We start from the raw sequence: 21,769 nt of genomic DNA on the forward strand, positions 1-21,769 counted from the left end.
GCGTAGATGTGCGGTGAGGGTGTGGGGGGGGGGGTTAGGAGGTAACTACTTGAAGTAAAAGCCAAAAAAAATAATTTCAAGAACACTTCTCCACTTTCAATCTTCCCTCAACAGCAAGGGTAAAACCACTCCAAGCCTAAAAAAGCTAGAGAAGAAGGATGAGAGAAGAAAATGACAGAGTTTTCCCTTCCCTTAGAAAATTTTTGGCCCCCTGAAACGCACCAACGAAAGCCTCATATAGACCAGAGAATAGGAGAAGGAATGATTAGAAGATCGTATACGATTCGAAGGATCGAGAGGTGCAGACACCCCCATACGAGCGTGCGAGATGCAGAGGATGAGATCCTCGCAGATGATGAGATACAATAAGGGATGGGTCTCGGGATCGTCCCGCGTGCGCGAGACAAGCGCGGGAAGGAGACTCCAACGGCACGAAGGAGCGGGTCAGGTGAAACCGAGCGAGCCGAAGCTAGGGCAAAGATCCACGGGGTCGAGACTCAGCAGAGGGGAGGGAGAGATAATGAAATTAGGTTAGGATTTAATATAAGGTATTAATAATAATAATAATAATAATAATATATTGTTTATTATTATAATTAACACTTAAATGTGTATTTTTCCCCAAACGTGTCGTCGCAGTGAAACGAACTTCCCCTTTAGGCAAAATCGACGTTCCGGACGCGTCGGCGCAGTCCGTTTTGTCATCCAGAGTCGTTTAGGCAACCATGTCGACGATTGGGACAAAAAAGCGTCTCGATCTGAATGTCGCGATCCTAATCACGTCAAAAATTTGGCTCGAGCTTAATCAAATAAGGCGACGAAGAGCGCGATAGTGGCAGATTAACGCGTACAGTCAATCCTAAGGCCAACGGTCCTATAGGGACTCTCCTTGAGTTCCTCCACAGTAGCCTTACCTACTAGGTAATAGCGGTCAAAACTGTCATACGGAGCATCAAGTTGAGTGAAGAAAAGCTCAGAATTTCTAACAGGGAGGGCTCATTTGCTAGTTTTCTAGGAGTAGTTGACAGGGAAGTCCTACGGCTATACCCTAGGCTATTAAAGAGGAGAAAAATTACACCTCCGCCAAAAGCGAGGTCAACAAGCTCGAAATCGAATATAACAAGGCACGAGCCGATTTCGAGTTAACCCCAACTCAGCTTTAAATAGGATCTTTAACAATCCTAACTGCATTCCCCCATAAGTGTTTGGATACATTCTTATAGAATAGAATTGAATGGGCCACTTCGAAGAGATGTTTGTTCTCTCTCAGTCATATTATTTTGTTGGTGTGCGTCAGCATAAGAGCTTGTATGAATGATATCATTTTTGGATATTGTAGTAGCATTTTGTATTATCAGTGTTGAGAATCTGAATTTTACTCTAAAATTTGGTGAGGATGATGTTGTAGAAGGTTACAAATATGCTGATAGTTTCAATTTTTTTTTTAATGAGAAAGATCAAAGTGATTATGGTATAATCTTCGATGAAGGTGACAAACCACCTAGTCTCAGTTGTATTTTTTTTTATTTTAAGGGCTCCCAGATATCACTACAAACCATGGAAAAGAGATGTGTTGGTTTGTATTTTAGGCTTGGGTACACTCACCGAATATGTTTATCAAGCTAATAAGTTTCGCACTGATAAGAATTAAATTTTTTTTTAACAAATGATGATACAATTTTTCAATATAATAAAAGTTAGAATGACCGGGATAAAAATAACATAGCATAACTTCACCCTCATGAGAACTATACTCAAATAAAAGAGTTGACTCAAATGATTCTGAATGGTGAGACGATCCTTTTGAAGTGGAAATCTCAGCGAGCAGATAAATTCAATAATGCATGTCAGCACTGTCAAAAACCTTCCTCGAGTCCATAACATGAAATTCACACAAATTAGGGTAGAATTTAGTAACACAATTCATGTCACGAGTAAGTTTACTGATAAATAGTAAATTACAGTTAAGTTTTACACTTCAACTTCCTTCCATAGAGAGGAAGTCATCAACGATTCTAACAGCAACATGGTGTCTGCAAGAATGGAAAAAATGGAAAACAGTGATATCACCTGTCATGTAATCAAATGCTCTAGAGTCCGCATCCAAGACTAATTCTTTCTGTTTAGAGCAACAAGAGCAAATGGATGACTAGCTTGATGTGCTACAAGGGTGGTAGAAGGCTCAAAATATTGTCTTAGAAATCTCGGAGAGCTTCAAGTTGCTCATTGTTGAATAGACTATGCATATGAGGCTTGACGTCATTTGATGTTGTGTTTGCTAGATTTTTCCTCATCACCTTCGACTTTGTTGACCTTCCAATCTATAAGCTTTTTATAAATTTTTCAACATTCAACACTTCTCACTTCTCCTTCAGATGACCAAGCTTCTTGCAATGTTCACACCATGGTATATTCCTCTTTGATTTGTTGTCCTGAGATAATTTGTAGATGTATAAAGCCTAGTTGTCAACATTTGATGTGGCAAGATTGTTAGTCGTCATGAGTTTCTTCTTTCCCTCTTCCCTTCATACTTTAGCAAAGGTTTCACAAATTCAAGGAAGAGAATTGGTTCTCATGAGTATTCCTCTAACTTCATCTAGTTCTTTGTTGACTTCTAGAAGTAACTTAATGGTTCTCTTCTGCACATTTATTTTGTAAAGAGTAGAGTCTGTGAGCAGCTTCATGTCTATGTTTTATACATATTTAATTGGAGCCAATATTTGAAGAGCGTTGAAATATAGAGTAACATTAAACTCACTCTGCCATAAGTCATGTAATCTAGTTTCAATGTCAAACAACTCAAAGGTATTGTTAACATTGAATATGTTTCCCTTGAGTCATTCATGATTTCTTGTCATTTTATACAACATAAAGTTTTCTCCAATTTTTGTGGTCATAGAGTTGACAAGCCATGACATGACCATGTGATCTTCAATTTTTTAAGTCAGATATTTAGTATCAGTAATTTTTATGTGAGATTTTCCTCAGTGACATGATTATTTTTTCCTTTACCACAGATATACATGAACACAGATTGAGGTCATTTGAGGAAATTGTTGCCATGAAGTTTATGATTGGCTGAGCAAGAAGAAATTTTAGATGTTGCAGAACCTAACATCCTAGGTTCATGTTCATACATATCTTCCAAAGAAGTAGTTTTCATGCCATACTTGTTCATCATGATGAGGCGGGGAGAAATTTTTCCAATCGACTTACACAAGGTTTCCGCTAGAGGGAGAAATCGTCTGTCACCGACACAAGATTTCCTTTTGAGCTAGAAATTGTATGTCGCCGACACAAGATTTTCACTTAAATTAGAAATTGTCCGTCACTGGCGCAAGATTTCTCTCAACACATGGAGGAATTGTCTACCACTGACATAGGATTTCATTGAGTGTCGTAGAGGCAATATCTAATTATGATTTCCACTAGAGACAAAATCCAAGGGAGTGACCGGTTGGGATTTCTACCGACAAAGTAATGTTTCTAAGGAAAGACCAGTTAGGATTCCTCCAAACTGAGTGAAGAAGTCGCGCTTACAGGGAATGAATGGCACCAACCGAGTGATGAAGTCGCATAGGTCTCCCGTCGAATGAAGTTGTGGAGAAGTCGACATATAAAGAAGGAATCACATAACCCGATTTGGATTTCTGAGTGAAAGGATTTGTGCCTACAACGAAGGAAACACATTTGTTGGGTATTGTAACGACAAAAGTGAAGGACAGCGGAAAAACCCAAGGCAAGGAGTGGCCAACAACAAGAGCGGAGGGCCTACATGTTGGTTGGAGGAATTCTGACGGCTATAGAGAAGATTTCGACTGTTGGACGTTATCGGATATGCTCCGGAAGTTGAAAAAGGGCAAGGTTTGTTTATTTGCTCGGATACCATGTGAATTTTAGGAGGAAAAATACTTTAATCTTTTCATTAAACAAACAAATATATGAATAGCTTAAGCGACCCTCGTACAATTGAAGGGAAATTCAAATCAACATGATAAAAGGAAAGTAATAAGAACACAAGAATGGATAATTACAAGAAGAATTTCTCCGCCTCAAATGAAGGAGTGGACTCACAGTTTCTTAAACCGTGGGTGGACCCATATGGTCCCCTATTATAAGCATATCAACAATAGTAATCGATTATAATAATAATTGGACAGCTATCACACAGTTACACATGTTAACATTCATATCTTAGAAGCAAGCAAGACAATAAATACACAAACTAAGACTCCTCTAAAAATCCATTCTTGTCTCTTACGTTCCAATGTTCAACGAGATTAATCCTATGTTATGGAAGCTGGATAAAATGAAGGTTATAGTTTATGTCAAATAACGGGACGAGATCATATGGAAGATCTCAATATGTGGGCCTTCAAAGTAAGAAAATACAATGCTTATATCCTCAGGAAATGTTGAAGAATTTTCTGAAATTATTTTTAGTTTTTAAAGCAACCAATGCAATACAATTCCCTTAATTTCTCAAAATCATAATGATCTAAGTGCATTATTTGGTTGTTTTGGCATATTGGTGCCCTTCATAAACTTTGTTAGATTAGATTATTTTTAACAGGGGAAAGAGAGAGAGAGAGTTAACAACTTACTCTAATGCTTGAAAACATGATTTAACTTACCAAAGTGAGTAGCAATTAAAACCTAAATAACTAACTCGTGGATGACCAAACAAGATATCTACAACATCCGGTTAAAACATTACAACAAAAATTAACAGGTAGTCAAATGAATAGAAACTCAACAATTGTTAAATAGACGTGAAGTCCTATAACCCAAGCAGCCATATAAAGCTGTAGATGAAGTTTAGGCCTCAGTTTAGTACACTCTAAAGCAAATTTTGTAAACATGCTTATGTAATTCTTACTAATAATAAGTTTACATGACTTCTCACCGCCCCTAAAGCAGGTAAGTGGTCCATGCCCAATCATCTTTCACTCAATGAGTAGCTAAAATACAACACGCAACATCTAAAAAATTCCTCTAAAGCTTCTTTGACATCACTCACATCCAAGTATGGCTCAATCTCAACTTTAGGAGCATCCCTGACATCTACACCATAGTGAAGAATCTATTAAGGCATTCATTCTGACAATTGAAACATGTGCAACCAGAGTTTTTGGAACCATATATACTTGATATAGTTTTCCTATTGCTACCTTGTATCAATGATGGTATTACTTTCATAAGATGTAGCAATAAAACCGGTGCATGCATTTTTCATAATATTATAGTGAGAAAGGGGACATTATTAATTGTGCAGTCAAGTGTTGAGGCATTTTCTTTCTAAGAGGCAAGACATAAGCCTCAAGGTAATATAAACATTTACCTTATACTTCTAAAGAGAATATAAGTTATATCTTGAATCAAGAGAAGCCGTGCTCATTTACACATTCAAATTAGATCCTAGGACGGAACGTGTATCATTAGCCATATCAAAACCTCATGGGATCAGGCAAAGAACATAAACATTTACCTTATACTTCTAAAGACAAAAAAAGAAATGAAATTCTCAAGAAAAACCTGTCCCAGTATTGCTGCACTAGAAGGTTGCCTGAGCTGTTGTTGAGCAAGAAGTTGCTGCTGATGTTGTGGTATTTGCATCATTTTCTGTCTCTGCTGCTGCTGTTGCTGCTGCTGCTGCTGCTGCTGTGTCTGTTGTTGTGGTGAAGGTGTATTCATAATGTTTCCACCAGATCTAGGTGAATTGGCATATGGCAGAGGAGTTGAAGCATTGTCAAAGGAAGTAGCCCCAGAAACACCAGAAGGTGATGGAACAGATCTTCCAATCATCTGCCCTCCAGTAGTCTGAATTAAGAACAATCTGTGAGAAAATATTGATACAGAGATTCAAAAGAAAAGTGTGTATCTTGCAAGATAGTATGAAAAGATGAATCATGCCCCAAATGAAAAACAAGCTTAACAAAATTTCCTTGTGCTGAATTATAGATTTTCTACTGATCAAATCAGATGGCCAGTTTGAATCTTAGCAAGCTTAAAAAGATGATAATTGATTCCACCCTTCAGTTTCACTAGCAACAGTATGTTGAGATGGGCAATAGGTTGATAGATTGTTATCAGCTTCTGATACGCTGATACTCATCTTCTCAGTCAGTGGTGTATCTTAATATCATGTAAATTTTATAATTAAACTAAATTTCACACAAAAACTTTTAAGAAAACGGGAAAGCAAAACTAAACAGTTTGATTCTCTTAATATTGTAAAAAAAAAAAAAAAGAATGCAACTAACATCAGGTTCAAGAATACTATTGGAGCATCACAGCCAAAAGTATATTACAACTACTTTTCTATTTTTTTTAATTAATCACAAATTTAACTTCCTACCACTTTCTCTAATGCATCTTTTCTTACAATACAATTCATTTCATTCTGATGTAGGTTCTTGGAAGTAATTGGAACTTAGTACTAATAAATTATTTTCAATTAAGTGTGTTTACTGATGTTTGTTGCATGAACTCGCTCCCTGTGAACTCAGAATCAGTTTTACTTGGGCTATATTAAGTTTCAATTTTTCTATCATCCCATCAATTTTATATATTTTCATTCATATCATTTATAAAAATAAATTCTAAATCAACCTCCTCTAACCTTGACAGGAATATAAGAAAATTATTATTTCATTCCAATATTTGAGCAGAATTTATACAATTATTCTATGAGAGCTTCTAACAGGAATATATATAAAATCCAAAAAATAGTAATTACATAATAATGTACTATAATCCACAAATTGATAAGTAGGTAAAATAATAATATTAATAATAAAAAAATTATAATATCCCATAGATTAACGAGTAGACAGTACAAATCCGACAGATCGATGTGATGGCAGTGGGTGAAAAAGAAGGAAAATCTTGTTAAATATAAGCCCCAACAGGTGGTGATTATTAGACAATTCCCACTTCCACTCAAGTGAATAAATGAATGCAATCCATTAGTAGCTTGTACAATGATTTATCAATGATTGCCCCAGATAATTTTTTTGGTGCGAATGTGAAGTACTTATTCAATTGTAGTTATAAATGAAATACAAATTAGACCACAATCAAGCATTTTATTTATGAAGTGCAAAACCAATTCGATATGTTTCATATTGAGATCTTGCACAAGATTATATGCAATATTGATGCTGATTTATCATCACAATACAGCCTCATAGGTCCTTTCTCTCCTATTTTTTGAGAGGTGGGCAATTCTATCTCAAAGACTAACTCCTAAGATTAAAGAAAACAATCATATAACCTAACCCTAATCATATTGAGCCCTATTTATACCAAATAATAAGAACTAACAAATGATTAAATTGTCATTATAGTCTTGCGCATAAAATAGGTCTTCAAATTATTTGGCGGGCTCGATGTGGGTTTAGTGGGACCACTCGGCTCCACGGGATCACTTGGCTCCGTGGGGTACAAGGCGGAAAGCACCATAGGCGTAGGCTCAGCTGTGATACATGGAGTACTGCATGGACTGTCGACAAAGTCATCAATTTTAAACTATAAGCCACCATGCTAATGAGCTCAGCGATCTCATAATGACAAAAATAACATGGGGAGAGCTTATCATTCAACATCTTGCCAATGTCTTCTTTTGATAAGATCGAAGTTTTAGATATACCATATCTCCAACCGGAAACTACACAACCCTACAATATCCGTTGACTTGTTTCTTCTTAAATTGTTTTCAACAAATCTCTCTTCAATTCCGCCAACACTTTGTCCCTCTTCTAAGTATTAATCAACCACCAAAGACACCAGTGTAGTACGATATCCATAATACACCAAATGGGGTGAATCACGGCCATACAAGATTTTAAAAGGAGTGATCTGAGAAGTTGTATAATACAAAGTATTATACAAATATTCTGGCCGGGGCAGCCATTTAGCCCACTGCTTGAGTGCGTCAAATATAAAACACCACAAATAAGTCTCTGCGCTCTGATTAACAACTTCTGACTTCATCAATCTGTGGTTGGAACATTGTACTTCTCTTTAATACAGTCTCTTGCATTCTAAATAACTCCCTCCAAAAATGACTCAAGGACTTGTCTTGATCTGCCACCCACCGATCCTCCCTGCTCCTTCCAACAAACCACCAACCATCCCTGGCCTTCCTGCAGTTTGTCGACTGCCCCTTGTTGTCCATCTAACACAGTCGTCACCTATTGCTAGCTACCTAGTAGCCCTACAACAGCTTCCTTTCCACCGTCTAGATCCGTCGCACTACTCTAGAGAGGTCCGTTTATGAGTTTTGTGTTGGTTCTTCCTTATTTCTGCGGAGTCATTGTCGCTTTTTATTTGCATGTTTGTGTTGTTTTATTGACGTTGTAACCGTTTGAATTCATCAATAATATTATCATTTGGTCGTGTTTTGAGTTCACTCTGATATCATTTGGTATGAGAGCTAGCTCAGCCCTAGTCTTATATTAAGATTTCCTAGCAAAGAGTTGTTCAAATGTTAGGTTTAGTTCAGCACGATACTCATCTAATGCCCAGGCAAGAGGGATGAACTTCATCTTTGAAATTTATCTTAGGAGTTAGATGGGGAAGGAAGTTTTCAATGGGATCCGGGTTCTATCAGTAAAGAAGACGTCTGTCCTGAGTGGTTGCAAGAGAGAGTGGCGCAACCTGCTACAAACTTTATACTATAGTTGATTTCGCCTCACATACTTGTTTATCAACTACATTTCGTTGAGTACGAGAAGTGGAAGAAGCATGTTTCAGACTTAAGAGCTCGAGATTTACATTGTGGAAACCTAGATATATATGTAGCTCCAGCTCAGGAGATGACAAAAAAAGGATGCATTTTTATTCTATCAAAACGTGTTGTAGAATGACAACGTCTAAAAGATCAACCTACCACGAGACTACAATAATTCCACTACGTTCAATGTTGCGGACCTGACTTCGTACTATAAGGACCTCAAAGCTTCAACAAATGAAGTCAAAGCTCCCCCCAACCTTAGAGATTGACGCGGGAGCTTAACAGGACGCAGTATTGTAGCTGCTACAGTACTGCGATCCAGTCTTTCTACCTTTCCTGATTGACCATTTCACTTTCTATTACTTTCCTTGCCCACCTCCCTTTCCTATCCTAGCCTTTTCCTATTATATTACCTTCCCTTTTTATTTTCTCCTTTCCTACTAACCTTCTATTCATATCTACTAGCTTCTATTATATATATGCATTGTGTGCTTGTTTAGAAGGAGGGATTTTGATTGTTTCTGATTTCAAATTGTGGTCTATAAGATGTTTTCCTCTTGTAAGGGATGTATTCGACGACAAGAAAGTGTTTCGGCTATAACTCGTCCTAGGTGGTGATTATCTCCTCTTATTCCTTCCCTTGTTGTTACTGCCAACTATGCCGACTCCTTCTGTGTTGATGTTTAACGCTTCCAGCAGCTGTCCTGCTACCGCCAGCTAGGTCGACACTGTCCCTACCCTTGTCCAGACTGTCGTCATCATCATCCAGTCACTATCAACCCTTCAGGTTGCTATCTAGATTGCGTCGTCATCTTCCGGTCATTGTCCACCCTTCAGGTTGATGTCCCGACCACCATCATAATCTTTCAGTCAATGTCCACTCTTCAGATTGTTGTCCAGACCGCCGTCGTCAGCTACCAGTTGTTGCCCACCATCCAATACACCTTCCAGCAGGCAGCTGACCATCCCTGCTCCCTTCCCGCAGGTTGCTGCCCATTCTTGGTGCTTCCAACAGGCTGTCGAACCTCCCTGATCCCTGCTAGCAAGTCGCCCCCCGATCTACACTGCTCTATCCAGCAAATCACCAACCATCCCTGCCCTTCCTGTAGGTCGTCGATTGCCCCCTGTTGTCCCTCCAGCACCGTCACCACCTGTTGTCAGCTACAACCCGCCTTATAGCAGCATCCTTTCCATCGTACGGATCTGCCGCACTCCTATAGAGAGGGTCGTCTATGTGTTTTCCATTGTTTCTTCCTTAATTGCGGGACATCATTGTCCCTTGCTATTTGCATGTTTGTGTTGTTTTATTGTTGTTGTAACCGTTTGACTTCAACAATAATATTTGTTGTTAGATTGTGATTTGAATTAAGTTTGGTATCACTCGTGTTCCCTCTAAGAAGGCAATCTGTGCGACAAATAGAAAATTTTGCAAACTATTGTAGGAGCTCTTGGACTCGTGTTAAAATCTCTGCTAATTCTATATCATATGTTTCCTTCATTCTATGCAATTCAAATAAGAATTTTAACCCTACGTCCTAAATTGCAATAACCATAATTTTGAGCTTCAACAAAATCTTGCACAAACTACGGTCACCATAAAGCACTGCCTTCACGTCTCCCTCTTAGAACTTTATTTTCAAGAGTTTCTAATTTATCTTAGTCTCCTCTAAAGGTTGCAACTATTTCACACCCAAAATGACGTTTGTGCTGCCTAAATCCAAGGGGAGAAAATTTTCCACCCCAAAATGCTCTGCAGTGTCAAAATCGGCCTTTTACAAAACTCCCTAACTCTTCTCAACTTGTCTCATCTCCATCATTAGTCCAAAATTTCACGTGTCAACCATCTCAAGCCCCAATTACTCCACTACTTGAATGGAGATGAAGTTATGGGTGGCACCACTACTCCTCTTTGATTTATCCCCAAAATTTCATAGTGCAATTCAATGTGAATCCCATCACCAACATCAATGAGATTTCAACAACATAGTGAGGGTGTTCCTCCACCACAATTTTCTTTGTTTCTTCGTCTTCTGCCACCTTGTCACATACTGTGAGGACCTACAAGATCCGATCTTGCAACGATGACCTAGAGCAAACTTTTCATAACACTAAAAACATAACTCCTTGACTCACTTCTCTCAAATATCTGTCTTTGTATGACATTTGAATGTGATTCCAGGTCGCGGCCCATTATTCCTGTCTCGTGCAGTCTCCCTCTGATATCCCAAGGTTTGAGTTTTTGGTATTATCATGGTTGTAGAATACAGAATTTTTGGTTTTAACCCCCCTCATGAAGTTTTCTTCTAATATTGCTTCCAATATTCCTTTCAAACAATCGTACAACATCTCATATTTCTCTCTATAATCCATGATGAACTCATCTTGGACCAATGCGAAAAAGTACTCACGTAAATCCCCTTCCTGCATCGTTCTGAAATGCTCCAACAATTAATCCTTAAATTCTTCTCATTTTATGGATGGCTAGCTTTGTTCTCTACATTGAAACCACACTAGAGCATTCTCTACCAAATATAGGACCGTTGTCGTTAATTTCACTTCCTCAATCAGCCCATTAAAAGTAAAATATCTCTCCACGCGATAAATCAAACCATAAGCATTCTCTTCTTCAAAGATTGGTATCTTCAGCTTTCTTATGTGTGAGTCTCCTCCCTAATTGTATTGACCCAAGCTCGTTCCACATATGAAGCGGTAGTTGGTTTTTCTTCGTTGGCCTATGTTATTTTTCCTTATTCCATAAGTTTAGCTCTCCCCATAATCGACTTGTCCATCCCCATAGACTCTTGAATAGACTTCCGCACAAAAGTCTATCAATGTTGCCAAAGTAAAAGACACCAGCACGGTTAGATGCATCCCTCGACCAGGGTCTCACCCATCATGGTTCCCTGTTCTAGGCCAAACTCCTTTGATCAATTTTTCCATACCCAAATAGCACATAGTCGCCTCGTTTTGCGTGTTGTCGCTAAATCTTATCCATCTAATGTCGCATGAGCCAATTGCTCTCTCCAATGCGCGTGTCGTTCAATCCCATCCATCTAATGCCGCTCGAGCCCAATCCACATGTTGTCGCTCGATCCCGCGGCCCCAAATCTACCGACAACAAAGACGTTACCCCATGCATTGGCGCTAGCATTTTTGCCCACGTCGACACTGTCACAGGCGGCAGAGGCTGGAGTGGAACTCCACAAACCTCTTCATCATTTCTTCCAAGATCGTGAATTGTCCCTCCATGGACGAGAAAAGCTCCTCCATTCTCGATTTGGGTTAATTCAACTCTCCCTCAAATTTTTCCTCCAAAGCATGTTGGTCGCCGCTACTCTCAGTTAAGGATTTGATACAAATTTGATAGAAACAAGTAGGGCTGTCAATTTGGCTCGTTGTTCGTGAACAGCTCGTGTTCAGCTCGTTAAGCAGCTCGTGTTCGGCTCGTTCGTTAAGCCTAACGAGTCGAACACGAACAATTTTTTAAGCTCGAAATGTAAACGAGCCGAACACGACCAACAGTTTGTTCGCTCGTGTTCGGCTCGAAAAAAAAATTATATAAAATTATATAACTTTTTATAGAACAATATATTACATATGTTATTTATATAATAATATATTATATATATTTATGTCTAAGTTTAAATCATAACATCGCATGTGGCAATGTGGTTAGTGTCTTCTTTTGTATAGGTTTGACCCAAGTTTGAATCTCACACTTTACATCTATTTTTCTTAATTTTAGTTTAACGAGTCAATTTCGAGCCGAACACGAACACGAATATTTAAATCGAGCCGAACACGAACACACTGTTCACGAGCCGATTTCGAACACGAGCCGATTTCGAACACGAGCTATTTCGAACGAGCCGAACACGAGCCAAGCATGAGCTCGCTCAAGCTCGGCTCGTTTACAGCCCTAAAAACAAGACAAGTTTCCACAAAGATAAGGTCAAAATAAAATAATAAAATTTCAAATATATAAAAATAGACCTACAATTCGAGAGGTAGGCAATCCTCTCACAAACCCTAAATACTAAAATTAGAGATAGCAATCACATACTATAACCATAATCATATTAAGCCTTATTTATACCAAACAATAGTAACTAACAAATGACTGAATTGTCCTTTTTTAGTCTTGCACCTAAAATAAGTCTTCAAATTATTTAGCAGATTTGATGTGGGTTTGAAGTGACCACTCGGCTTAGTGGGGCACAAGGCAGAAAGGGTTGTAACCGCCGGTCTAACATATTGCTTATTTTTCTAATGCCCTATCAAATTATATTTTAGAGTAAAAAACCATTTACATCTCATTTATTTCTTTACTTAACAAATTCTCATATTTTGTTTTCTTTAAGGACTTTCATTTCTTCTCCCATAACATTCTTCCAATTCATATTGTGTATTATTCTAAAGATAGAAATTATATGCATAATAATAAAAAAGATTGGTGATTATGACAAAGATTTTGTATGATCAAATTAAAAAAATTTTAGCGCAATTTTTTTTTATTATTATTAATAGATTCAATGGTTTCCTTAACATATTCCATAACAAGCATTTATTTGTTTGATTAGACTTACGTAAAATGATGTCATTTCTTTTTAGTAAATTGATAATGGCTAAGTAAAAAGTGGCTATGATATAGACTAAATTTGGGAAGAGTTGTCCAGTTAAAAGATAGAGTAATTTGTTGTGATAAAAGATAAGAAAAGACAGCCTAGTAAAAAAAAAACAAAAAACTTGAGATTAATATTTTTTAAGGAAAAATGATAATAAAATAATTATAATTTCATTGAAGGCAAAGTTATAGTACAAACGCCTTTTTGTGGTAGTGTATGTACCCTTCATAGCATCAAACTCCTTTCTAATCATCATGGAAGAATATGAGGAGATGACTAAAGTACTCTTTTAACTTCAATACTAAATGAATTTTTTATCATATTGAAAAAGATACGAAAGATACTTAGGTAGCAACTAGGTATAATCATCGATAAATAATGCAAATTATCAAGCCCTTGTGACATTAAGTAAAGGAAGGCTCTTTATAAATCACTATAAGAATGAAAAAGGCATAAAGGTTCTTGTGCCACTCACAAAAAAATCTATATATTTGTGCTTTGATAATTCACAAATAACAAAGTAAAATCCTTTATTAATTTATCAAAATAATGAAGAAAGCATGGTTTTAAGAACAATTAAAAAAAGTGGGTCAACGGTTTAAGTAGTGAAGACACTTTTTTCTTTGGATTAAAGGTTTTTGAGGAAAAATATAACATTAAAGATCTTTTCTTCTTTTATTATTAAATTCCTTAGAGTGGTAGAAACCAACCACTTTTTTAGCAAACCAAAACATCCTCCTCATGCCCTATTCCTGATAGCACAATATGAACTATAAAACACAAAACTGCATTGGGAAATTGGAATCTTTATTTAACTTTTAAATGGATAATAAGTAGAAAATTAATTTTAATACATGTGGAATTTTTTTAAGTATGAGAGTTTTTTTTTTATAAAATATCTTTTTGATTTAATGATATTTTTTTATTGTTAAGACAAGGAATATGAAATCAACTTATGAGATGAGCTAGTTAAAAAATTTATAGCTTCTGAATCTGTAATTCGGAAGTGAGAAATATGCACCACTAAGACTTAAAAGGCATGAGAAGAAAATGTAATACATAAAAATACTAGAATGCAAATATCTGCTATAGACAGTTTTTACAGGTGCTTCTAACAGGCCTTCCGAATTTCTCTATCGAAAGCTCAATTTTCTTCTTTTTCTTTAAAAAACTATATAGCCAACTGCGATCACTTTAGATTGTTCTTTTCAATCAATCAGTATGCTATGAATATTTTGCAACTCTCCTGTTGGATTCAGATTGCATCATTAAATTTTAAGAGAAATTAAAGAATAATGATATATTGGTATTCATTGTTATTTGTGATGAGAGAAATTGTGATTCTATTCATAGAAAAAAACAAAGAAAAGTAATGTGATGATTCATTGATGAAGGCTCACTGATGGGACAAATTTTAAACAATGCAATAATGAAAGCTACAACAATGAGAAATGTTTACAGCAATACAGAGATAAATACTACAGTTACAAAAAGAGGGAAAAAAGAAGGTAGCAATGAAGGTAATATGAATGTGGCAATGCAACAATGAATGTGGAAAATACAATAAAGAGGAAAAGCTTATGGTTTGATAGTATGAAAAAAATTAGAAATAAATGGTTAATTATTTCATTCTAACATTCTTGTACTATTCATACAATCTTATAACAATTAATATGAGCATATAAACCTGAAACTAATAATTCTACAATGATTACAATAATTCCTGGATAAGTAGGTAGCAGGGATCTCACGGATTAAGAGAAGGAAGAATAAAAAAAGTATCCCCCAGTTGACGAAAATTATTCAGGTGTTTCACAAAATTTAATATCATTTAACTCTTAAAACAAACAAAATAAAGGTGGCTTCCAAACCCTCAAAATCACTTCTCACCTCTATGAAGATGAGTTTCAAAATTGGGAACTCAATATCATCTTTTATATACCCAAAAAGAAACTGAAACTGAAACTTAATTCCAATCAATTCCAAATAGTTATGTTGAAATAAACAAGCCATTAAGATGCATAGCTTAATGAGTAATTTAATATAAGAACTAAATCGTATGGAAGAACAGATTTAGGGACTAAAAGAAACAAAACAATTAAGAAGAAAGGAAAAGAACGAAAAGAACAAAAAAGAATTACATCAAATCATTAAAAAAATAGACAAAAAGAAATTTTTTCTTGAAACAATAAAAAATACATAAAATTAATATGCCTTGACAAAATTCAATGGTAATCAGGTTAAAACTGATTCAATCTTCAAAACAAGATTTTTGATATCACATATTACAGAATCAAATGCCACAAGTAAACTTTTTGCTCCTTCCTCTACAATGTTGAGTACAATCATCAAATACTTAAAAAGTGGCCATACTTCAACAACACTTCTTTTAATATAACTAATTAGAGTTCCAACAGACTTAAAAAATAAAACACAGAAGAAAATAATCTCCTCCCACTGTCACTATTTTTCTATACTCGTCTTTTGGATATGTTCTTGTGCGATTAATCCGAAAAATCCTCAAAATAATAGGGTGCATCACTCTATTCTTTAAAGCATCATGTCTCCAAAAGTGCTCCCCTGCTTGCATCCACAAAATATGCAAAATATCTAACACCTTAAGACAAGATGTAAAGCACTTTCTAGCTCACCCCAGTATATGTTTTTAAAGGCCCTTGACAAAACCTCAACACGATTGACATGCACTGGCATATATCGAACAAAATATAAGCCAAACTAATCAAGTTACACAAATCAATTTTCTTTTAGATTCTTACCTTATACTTAATCACTCTTTCAATATATTCACTAGCATATTTACATTGTGCTAATAAAATCACCACAAACATTTCCTTCTAATTAAAATTAATTTAGTATAGCAACTTACTATTTGCTAAAGATCGTCTAAATTATTTGTACTATAAGCATGAAATTTTTTTTTATTTTTTTGATAAATGTCATGTCATATGTATATATTCTTCGTTGATACTATTTTAACAAGAAAATTAATATCGACACATGCTTAAGCCCTTCTGAAGAATTTGAAAACTACTTCATTATGACATCAACATTAATATCAAACTACCAAAAATTCAACAACTTCTCATTTTTTTGCGAATCAAATTAATGATATCTAAATTTGAGTTTTGCATTGCTTTAGATGATAACAAAAAAAATTTCTTTGCCAATTAGACTTGCATTTGGTCTTTCCTATTTCCCATGTGATCTGGTATATAGTGCATTCAGTAACACTTGAGTTACTAGCATGAGTAAAGATGGTACTAGACAAATCAACTATCAATACACCTCAATTTGCAAGACCCAAATTCAAGTATCCATTATTTTGGGCATTAATACAAAAAAGATAAATCACTTATCAACAAATTATAAAATATAAATATAGTTAGATTAAGTCTCTGTAGGGCTACTAATCACCTGACTAATTTCTGACATTAACAAGAAAAAAATACAGGAAACTAAACAATGACTGATAGCTCCTCTTTTAATCATACAAAAATAACAAGTAACCTGCATCAAACCTCCCTGAGGATTAACAGTGTTGGATGAGAATGCAGGGGTGCCCTTGGGAAATACACCTGCAAAAGGTATTTCAAAGGGTCAAGCATAATCGTATTCATTGCTGATATCGATATGAAAAATATCAACAAAATAGATTTGTATGATCTTATTCACCGAACAATGGAGATATTATTTCAAAATTTTCTAAAACTCTCCCTCAAATTAGGGCATATATATTTGTTAGATTTAAATTATCATATAAAAAAAATATGAAAGAGAACCTACAACATTGGTGAAGATAGCAATCACTTCTTCAAAACTGGAAAAATGATGAGTAAATCTTTTAGAAAACACGGCATCATTTACGAAGTGACAAACTAACTGAATGTGTTCTTTAATAAAACACATCACAAGAAATACACATGATTGCACGGTTTTACATGTAGAATAAGCAATGGCTCCATATTATGCTTCAATACTAGATCTAGTTACAATGATTTTCTTTGTACTCTTCTAAGATTACCTTCCACAAAAATACAAGTTAATATTATTATATCATCAATAAACCTAGCATAATAGGCATTAGTGAATGCTTTCTTTTTTAAGTGCTCCCTCTAAGCATACAGCATCACTTTCCCATGAGACTTCTTGATCTATATAAAGAATGTATTTTCATGAAAGGTATACAAACATTTGGTTGGGGATCATAAAATTTATATTTCTTCTAAGTTTGAGAGTACAAGAGGGATATAAAATGAGTGGCATAGGGAGAAAGTTTGCCATGTAAACCAATCATAAACAGAGGAAAGGCAACCAAACACCCATGACATAAAGAAAAAATAAGCAGCTTGGGAGAAAGAATCTTAATTGATAATTAATTGTTGAGAGTGTAGAGGAGACGAAATATATATAATACCAGATGGATGGGACTACATATCTCTAAAGTTGGTGAGGACATTCATGTGAAACATGAGTGTTCTAGTAAGGCGCCGACAAAGTCTGCATTGTATAACTTCTGTTTATTAAGAGGATATGAGCATACCGAAGAATATTACTTTAGAAAAAAAAAAATTAATTGAATTACTATGTGTTCTAAAGTATTATCAATGAGCAAAACAATCAAATAAGCTAAAGATTGAACGTAATGCATCAAGAATTTATAATCAATATGTCAATAAATACACCCAAGTAACATGAGAATAATCATCAATAACCATACCAAAATAGCGAAATTTGAGTAAAAAAAAAACTTTAAATATAAAAATGAACTAACTCAAAATGAGGAAAATAATGACTATCAGTAGATGACGAAAATGACAATAATTTTACTCAATTCACAAGTAGAATATTCAAATTTAAAAGGAAGGGGGGTGACAAATTCCTGAAGTAAAGAAGGCAGGGGATGGCTCAAGTAACGGTGCCATTGTTAAGGAGTGATAGTAGAGCAAAGGGTAAAAGAAGTGTCAATAGCTAAGTAGTAAATGCCTCCAGATTCAGCACAGGAACCAATCATCTCCTTCAAGCTAAGATACTAAATAAAATAATCAATATGATAACAAAAAGTTGAACGAACAATTGTTAGTTGTCAAGAGAATGCATAGAAATTTACTAGATGCAAGGGAACTTATAATGCAATTCATAGAGTAAAGTTTTGATAAGGATGAGCTAGTGCCTTTTCCATATATAGAGGATGGTGAACCATCGGCATCAATGATAGGTAACAAAAGAGGTATGTGTAATAAAGAAAGTAATTGTCAATTACCTCTTATGTGGGAAAATGCTTCCAAGTCCAAACCATATGATGTATTAGCAGAGGCAGCAATGATATAGCTTGAACAAGAGATGGCCAAAATATTGCAAGAGAGGCCATTGTTTATTGAAGTAATTGATCGTATTCAACTTTGAGAGATGGTAAAAGAGCAAGAACTAAATCAAGGCAATAAAACAAAATTATTCATGGATGCATGTGAGTGGCTAAAAATTAACCATATTTGTCCCAACATCATTCAAGAGGCTGATTAGTGTGGTTGTAATATATAAATAGGATTTTATAATTACCACTTGTTCATCCTTCCCAACCATATACCCCTCTCCTGTATTAAGAACTAGTAGCAAGGGTAAAGTGATCGTGGGTTAAAGAAGAAGAATTTGATAGTTAGGTGATGCAAAGAACATGAGATAGAGTGGTAGTATTGCCCGGCATGATAGAGTCAGCCATTAGTTGAGATTGTGTAACATAAAGAGGAGGACGAAGACAAATAAAAAATTGTAATCAGAAATTCTTCATTTCATTTTTTTTAAGAATAAGATCAACAATGAAGGGATGATAAGTGACATTTCATCCCATTTCGCTCTCGAGGTGCTATAGTATTATTGAATTGGCAGGTCATTTTGTTGGAGGGAAAAAATGATAGAACAGAGAGACTGGAACATAAAGATATTATTGTCTTGAATGAGCTCGAATGGAGAAAGCCTAAGGTGTTTTTAGCAGTCTTGAAATATAATTAATAGAAGCAATGAATGGTTCACAACCATTAAAGGAGTCATATTAAAATAACATAATCAAAAGCTTGCCATTTTAAGTGTCACGACCCTGCCTAGAGTTTGGAGTAAACTAAGTCGTGTACAGACGGTCGGACAATGGAAACTAATTTTTTTTATATTCATTTTCTATAACTAATATTTAATAAAGTAAAGAACCACTAGAGAAAATAAATTAAAGCAATACCATTAAATTTATCTCATTTCTGGTTGCCCGCATTTGCTATAAACTATTTCTCTTAATTGTTCATCTTTTTACCAAATAGCTAAACATGAAATGTCAGCTTAAATCCATAGTATGATAACAAAAACCAGTAAATACTCATACTCCAAAATTATAGTTCACAATGAAAATAAAAAAACATGCATGTCAACTAAACTTTATGTAAATTAATCTAACATTTGAAGGTTTATACTATTTAATATGATCATTCAAGGTAATTCACTATGTCTTACAGTATCGTTTACATATCAATATATTTTTAATTTGTATATAACCATTACATGAGCAATGTTTAAACTTGTACCAAAGAAGGTACATCAATATTAATATCATTTTTCATTTACGTGGACGGGTACCTAGTACCATAAATGAATGAACTTCATCAAAGTCAAACATGCACATGCAAACATACTATAACATTCAATATGCTTATATAATATTCAATATTTATGATAATTAATAAATATTAAGTACGCATATCATTTTTACACCATAAACAAAAATTCAATAGGATCATAAATCATGAGTATGCAGTGCATAAATATAACTAGTAACATTAAATACATTTAGTCGAGAAGAAGCAATGTGTTATTATAGCATATGAACATGAGTACTCACCTCAATCATTGATGACCCACATGCTAATTCTTCTCCCAACCTATCTCCAATGAAATCTATAATTAAAATGCATAAGGGATTATTGTTATTTTATAATCTTACTAAGTTGCCTTTATTTTATATTTAATGTATTATATAAATCATTAATTTATTTTAAATCAATAATAACCTTAATTAACTTTAATTATTGAGTCCTTAAAATTTAAATTTTCTTTATAAATTTAGTTTTAATGAATTTCATTATTATGATATAACAACAGAATCAAAATATTGTTCTAACCTCACAATTGAAGCCTTCTTGCCACTAAGCATCTTAAGCACGTATGAAAAACTATACATGAAGCACCACAATTGGCCTCTCCACAATCTGAGCTCTTGGTTGAGCTCAAAATTCTCTCTTATGCCCTTGCGAAATTGTCAGATGGTCTATTCCTTTGCACTCAACTGCTCAAGAATGAAAGATACTTGACACACAACCTAAGAAATCCTTAAGACATGATCATGTGTCCTTTAGTTTTTCTTCCTCCTTCACTTAGTCGCACAAGTACAACATCCTAGGCCTCGCACTCGATCAATGCTTGCGTGCTCTCCCTACTCGAATACTTTTTTCTGCAATCGAAGCCATGCCCTGCCCTCCGTCTTCATCTTCATTCAATTCCACGCACCAAGATTCATCTAACGTATTCCTCCTTTCCACGTCGAGCCAACTTCAAACCTGCAATCAACTACTCCTGTGCAGGAACATTGATTTCATGCTAGTTAAAGCCCTTTGTCTCCACCTACACATAGTACGATGCATTGGTTGCTCGACAAAACCCTCCAGTCTTCTTTGTCGTCTTTGACTGCATCTCCTCCTCCACCAGAAGAAATCAATTGGCGCTCCGCATTTGTGGCCTCCGCAAGTGCATTTGAGGCTCTCAAGTTCCCTCGCATTTGTGGCCAGAGTCGGTGCCGCTTCTTCCTTGGTTTCATCCGTCGCGGGCAAGTTTTCTCTTCCTTATCCTTCTCTCGCTCAATTTCTGATCTTTGCTTCGTTCCTTTAGTTTCCTCTCCCAATCTCCTCCTGTCTCCTCTTAAAATGTCGCACGCTCCTAGTCGATAAGACTCTATTCTGCTTGATATGACTCTCTGATTAATATGACCCATGACATTAATATCGGTTGTTATATTAAGGGTCAAAGGTTTCATTGTGAGGAATATCAAAATTAAATAGTTAATCAATTTATTCAACCAGAAGGTGAAAAACGCTCAACCACAAGAGATTTGATGCCATTAAATTTGTTATTTGAGGAGGAAGGCCTTGCCTCGATAAGAGGAGAATAGAAGCCATGAGACCAAGAAAGGATGTACCAAGATTTTAAAAGATATTTAAATCATACAATAAGAAAATACCAAAAGTGAAGTAATACTTGATTTTAGATAACCCATAAAATAAGCTAGCAAAGGACGAACAATTAAGAAGCAATGAATGGTTGCATTTGAGAGTGAGATAATTGGGATTAAGTG

General features: G+C 35.4%; 1 protein-coding gene across 1 annotated transcript in view; it reads right to left on the reverse strand.

The window, feature by feature from the left end:
- LOC110021349 (mediator of RNA polymerase II transcription subunit 8) overlaps positions 1-21,769 on the reverse strand; it is a 73,069-nt gene that overhangs the window by 29,858 nt on the left and 21,442 nt on the right. Inside the window, exons 6-7 of the mRNA XM_020719809.1 lie at positions 16,891-16,958; positions 5,536-5,820 (exon numbers count right to left, since the gene is read on the reverse strand). Of these exons, the coding sequence (XP_020575468.1) occupies positions 5,536-5,820; positions 16,891-16,958 (353 nt within the window). The remainder of the gene's footprint in view (positions 1-5,535; positions 5,821-16,890; positions 16,959-21,769) is intronic.

The sequence above is a fragment of the Phalaenopsis equestris genome, unplaced genomic scaffold (genome assembly GCF_001263595.1).
Source record: "Phalaenopsis equestris unplaced genomic scaffold, ASM126359v1 Scaffold000002, whole genome shotgun sequence".
NCBI classification, from domain to species: Eukaryota; Viridiplantae; Streptophyta; class Magnoliopsida; order Asparagales; family Orchidaceae; genus Phalaenopsis; species Phalaenopsis equestris.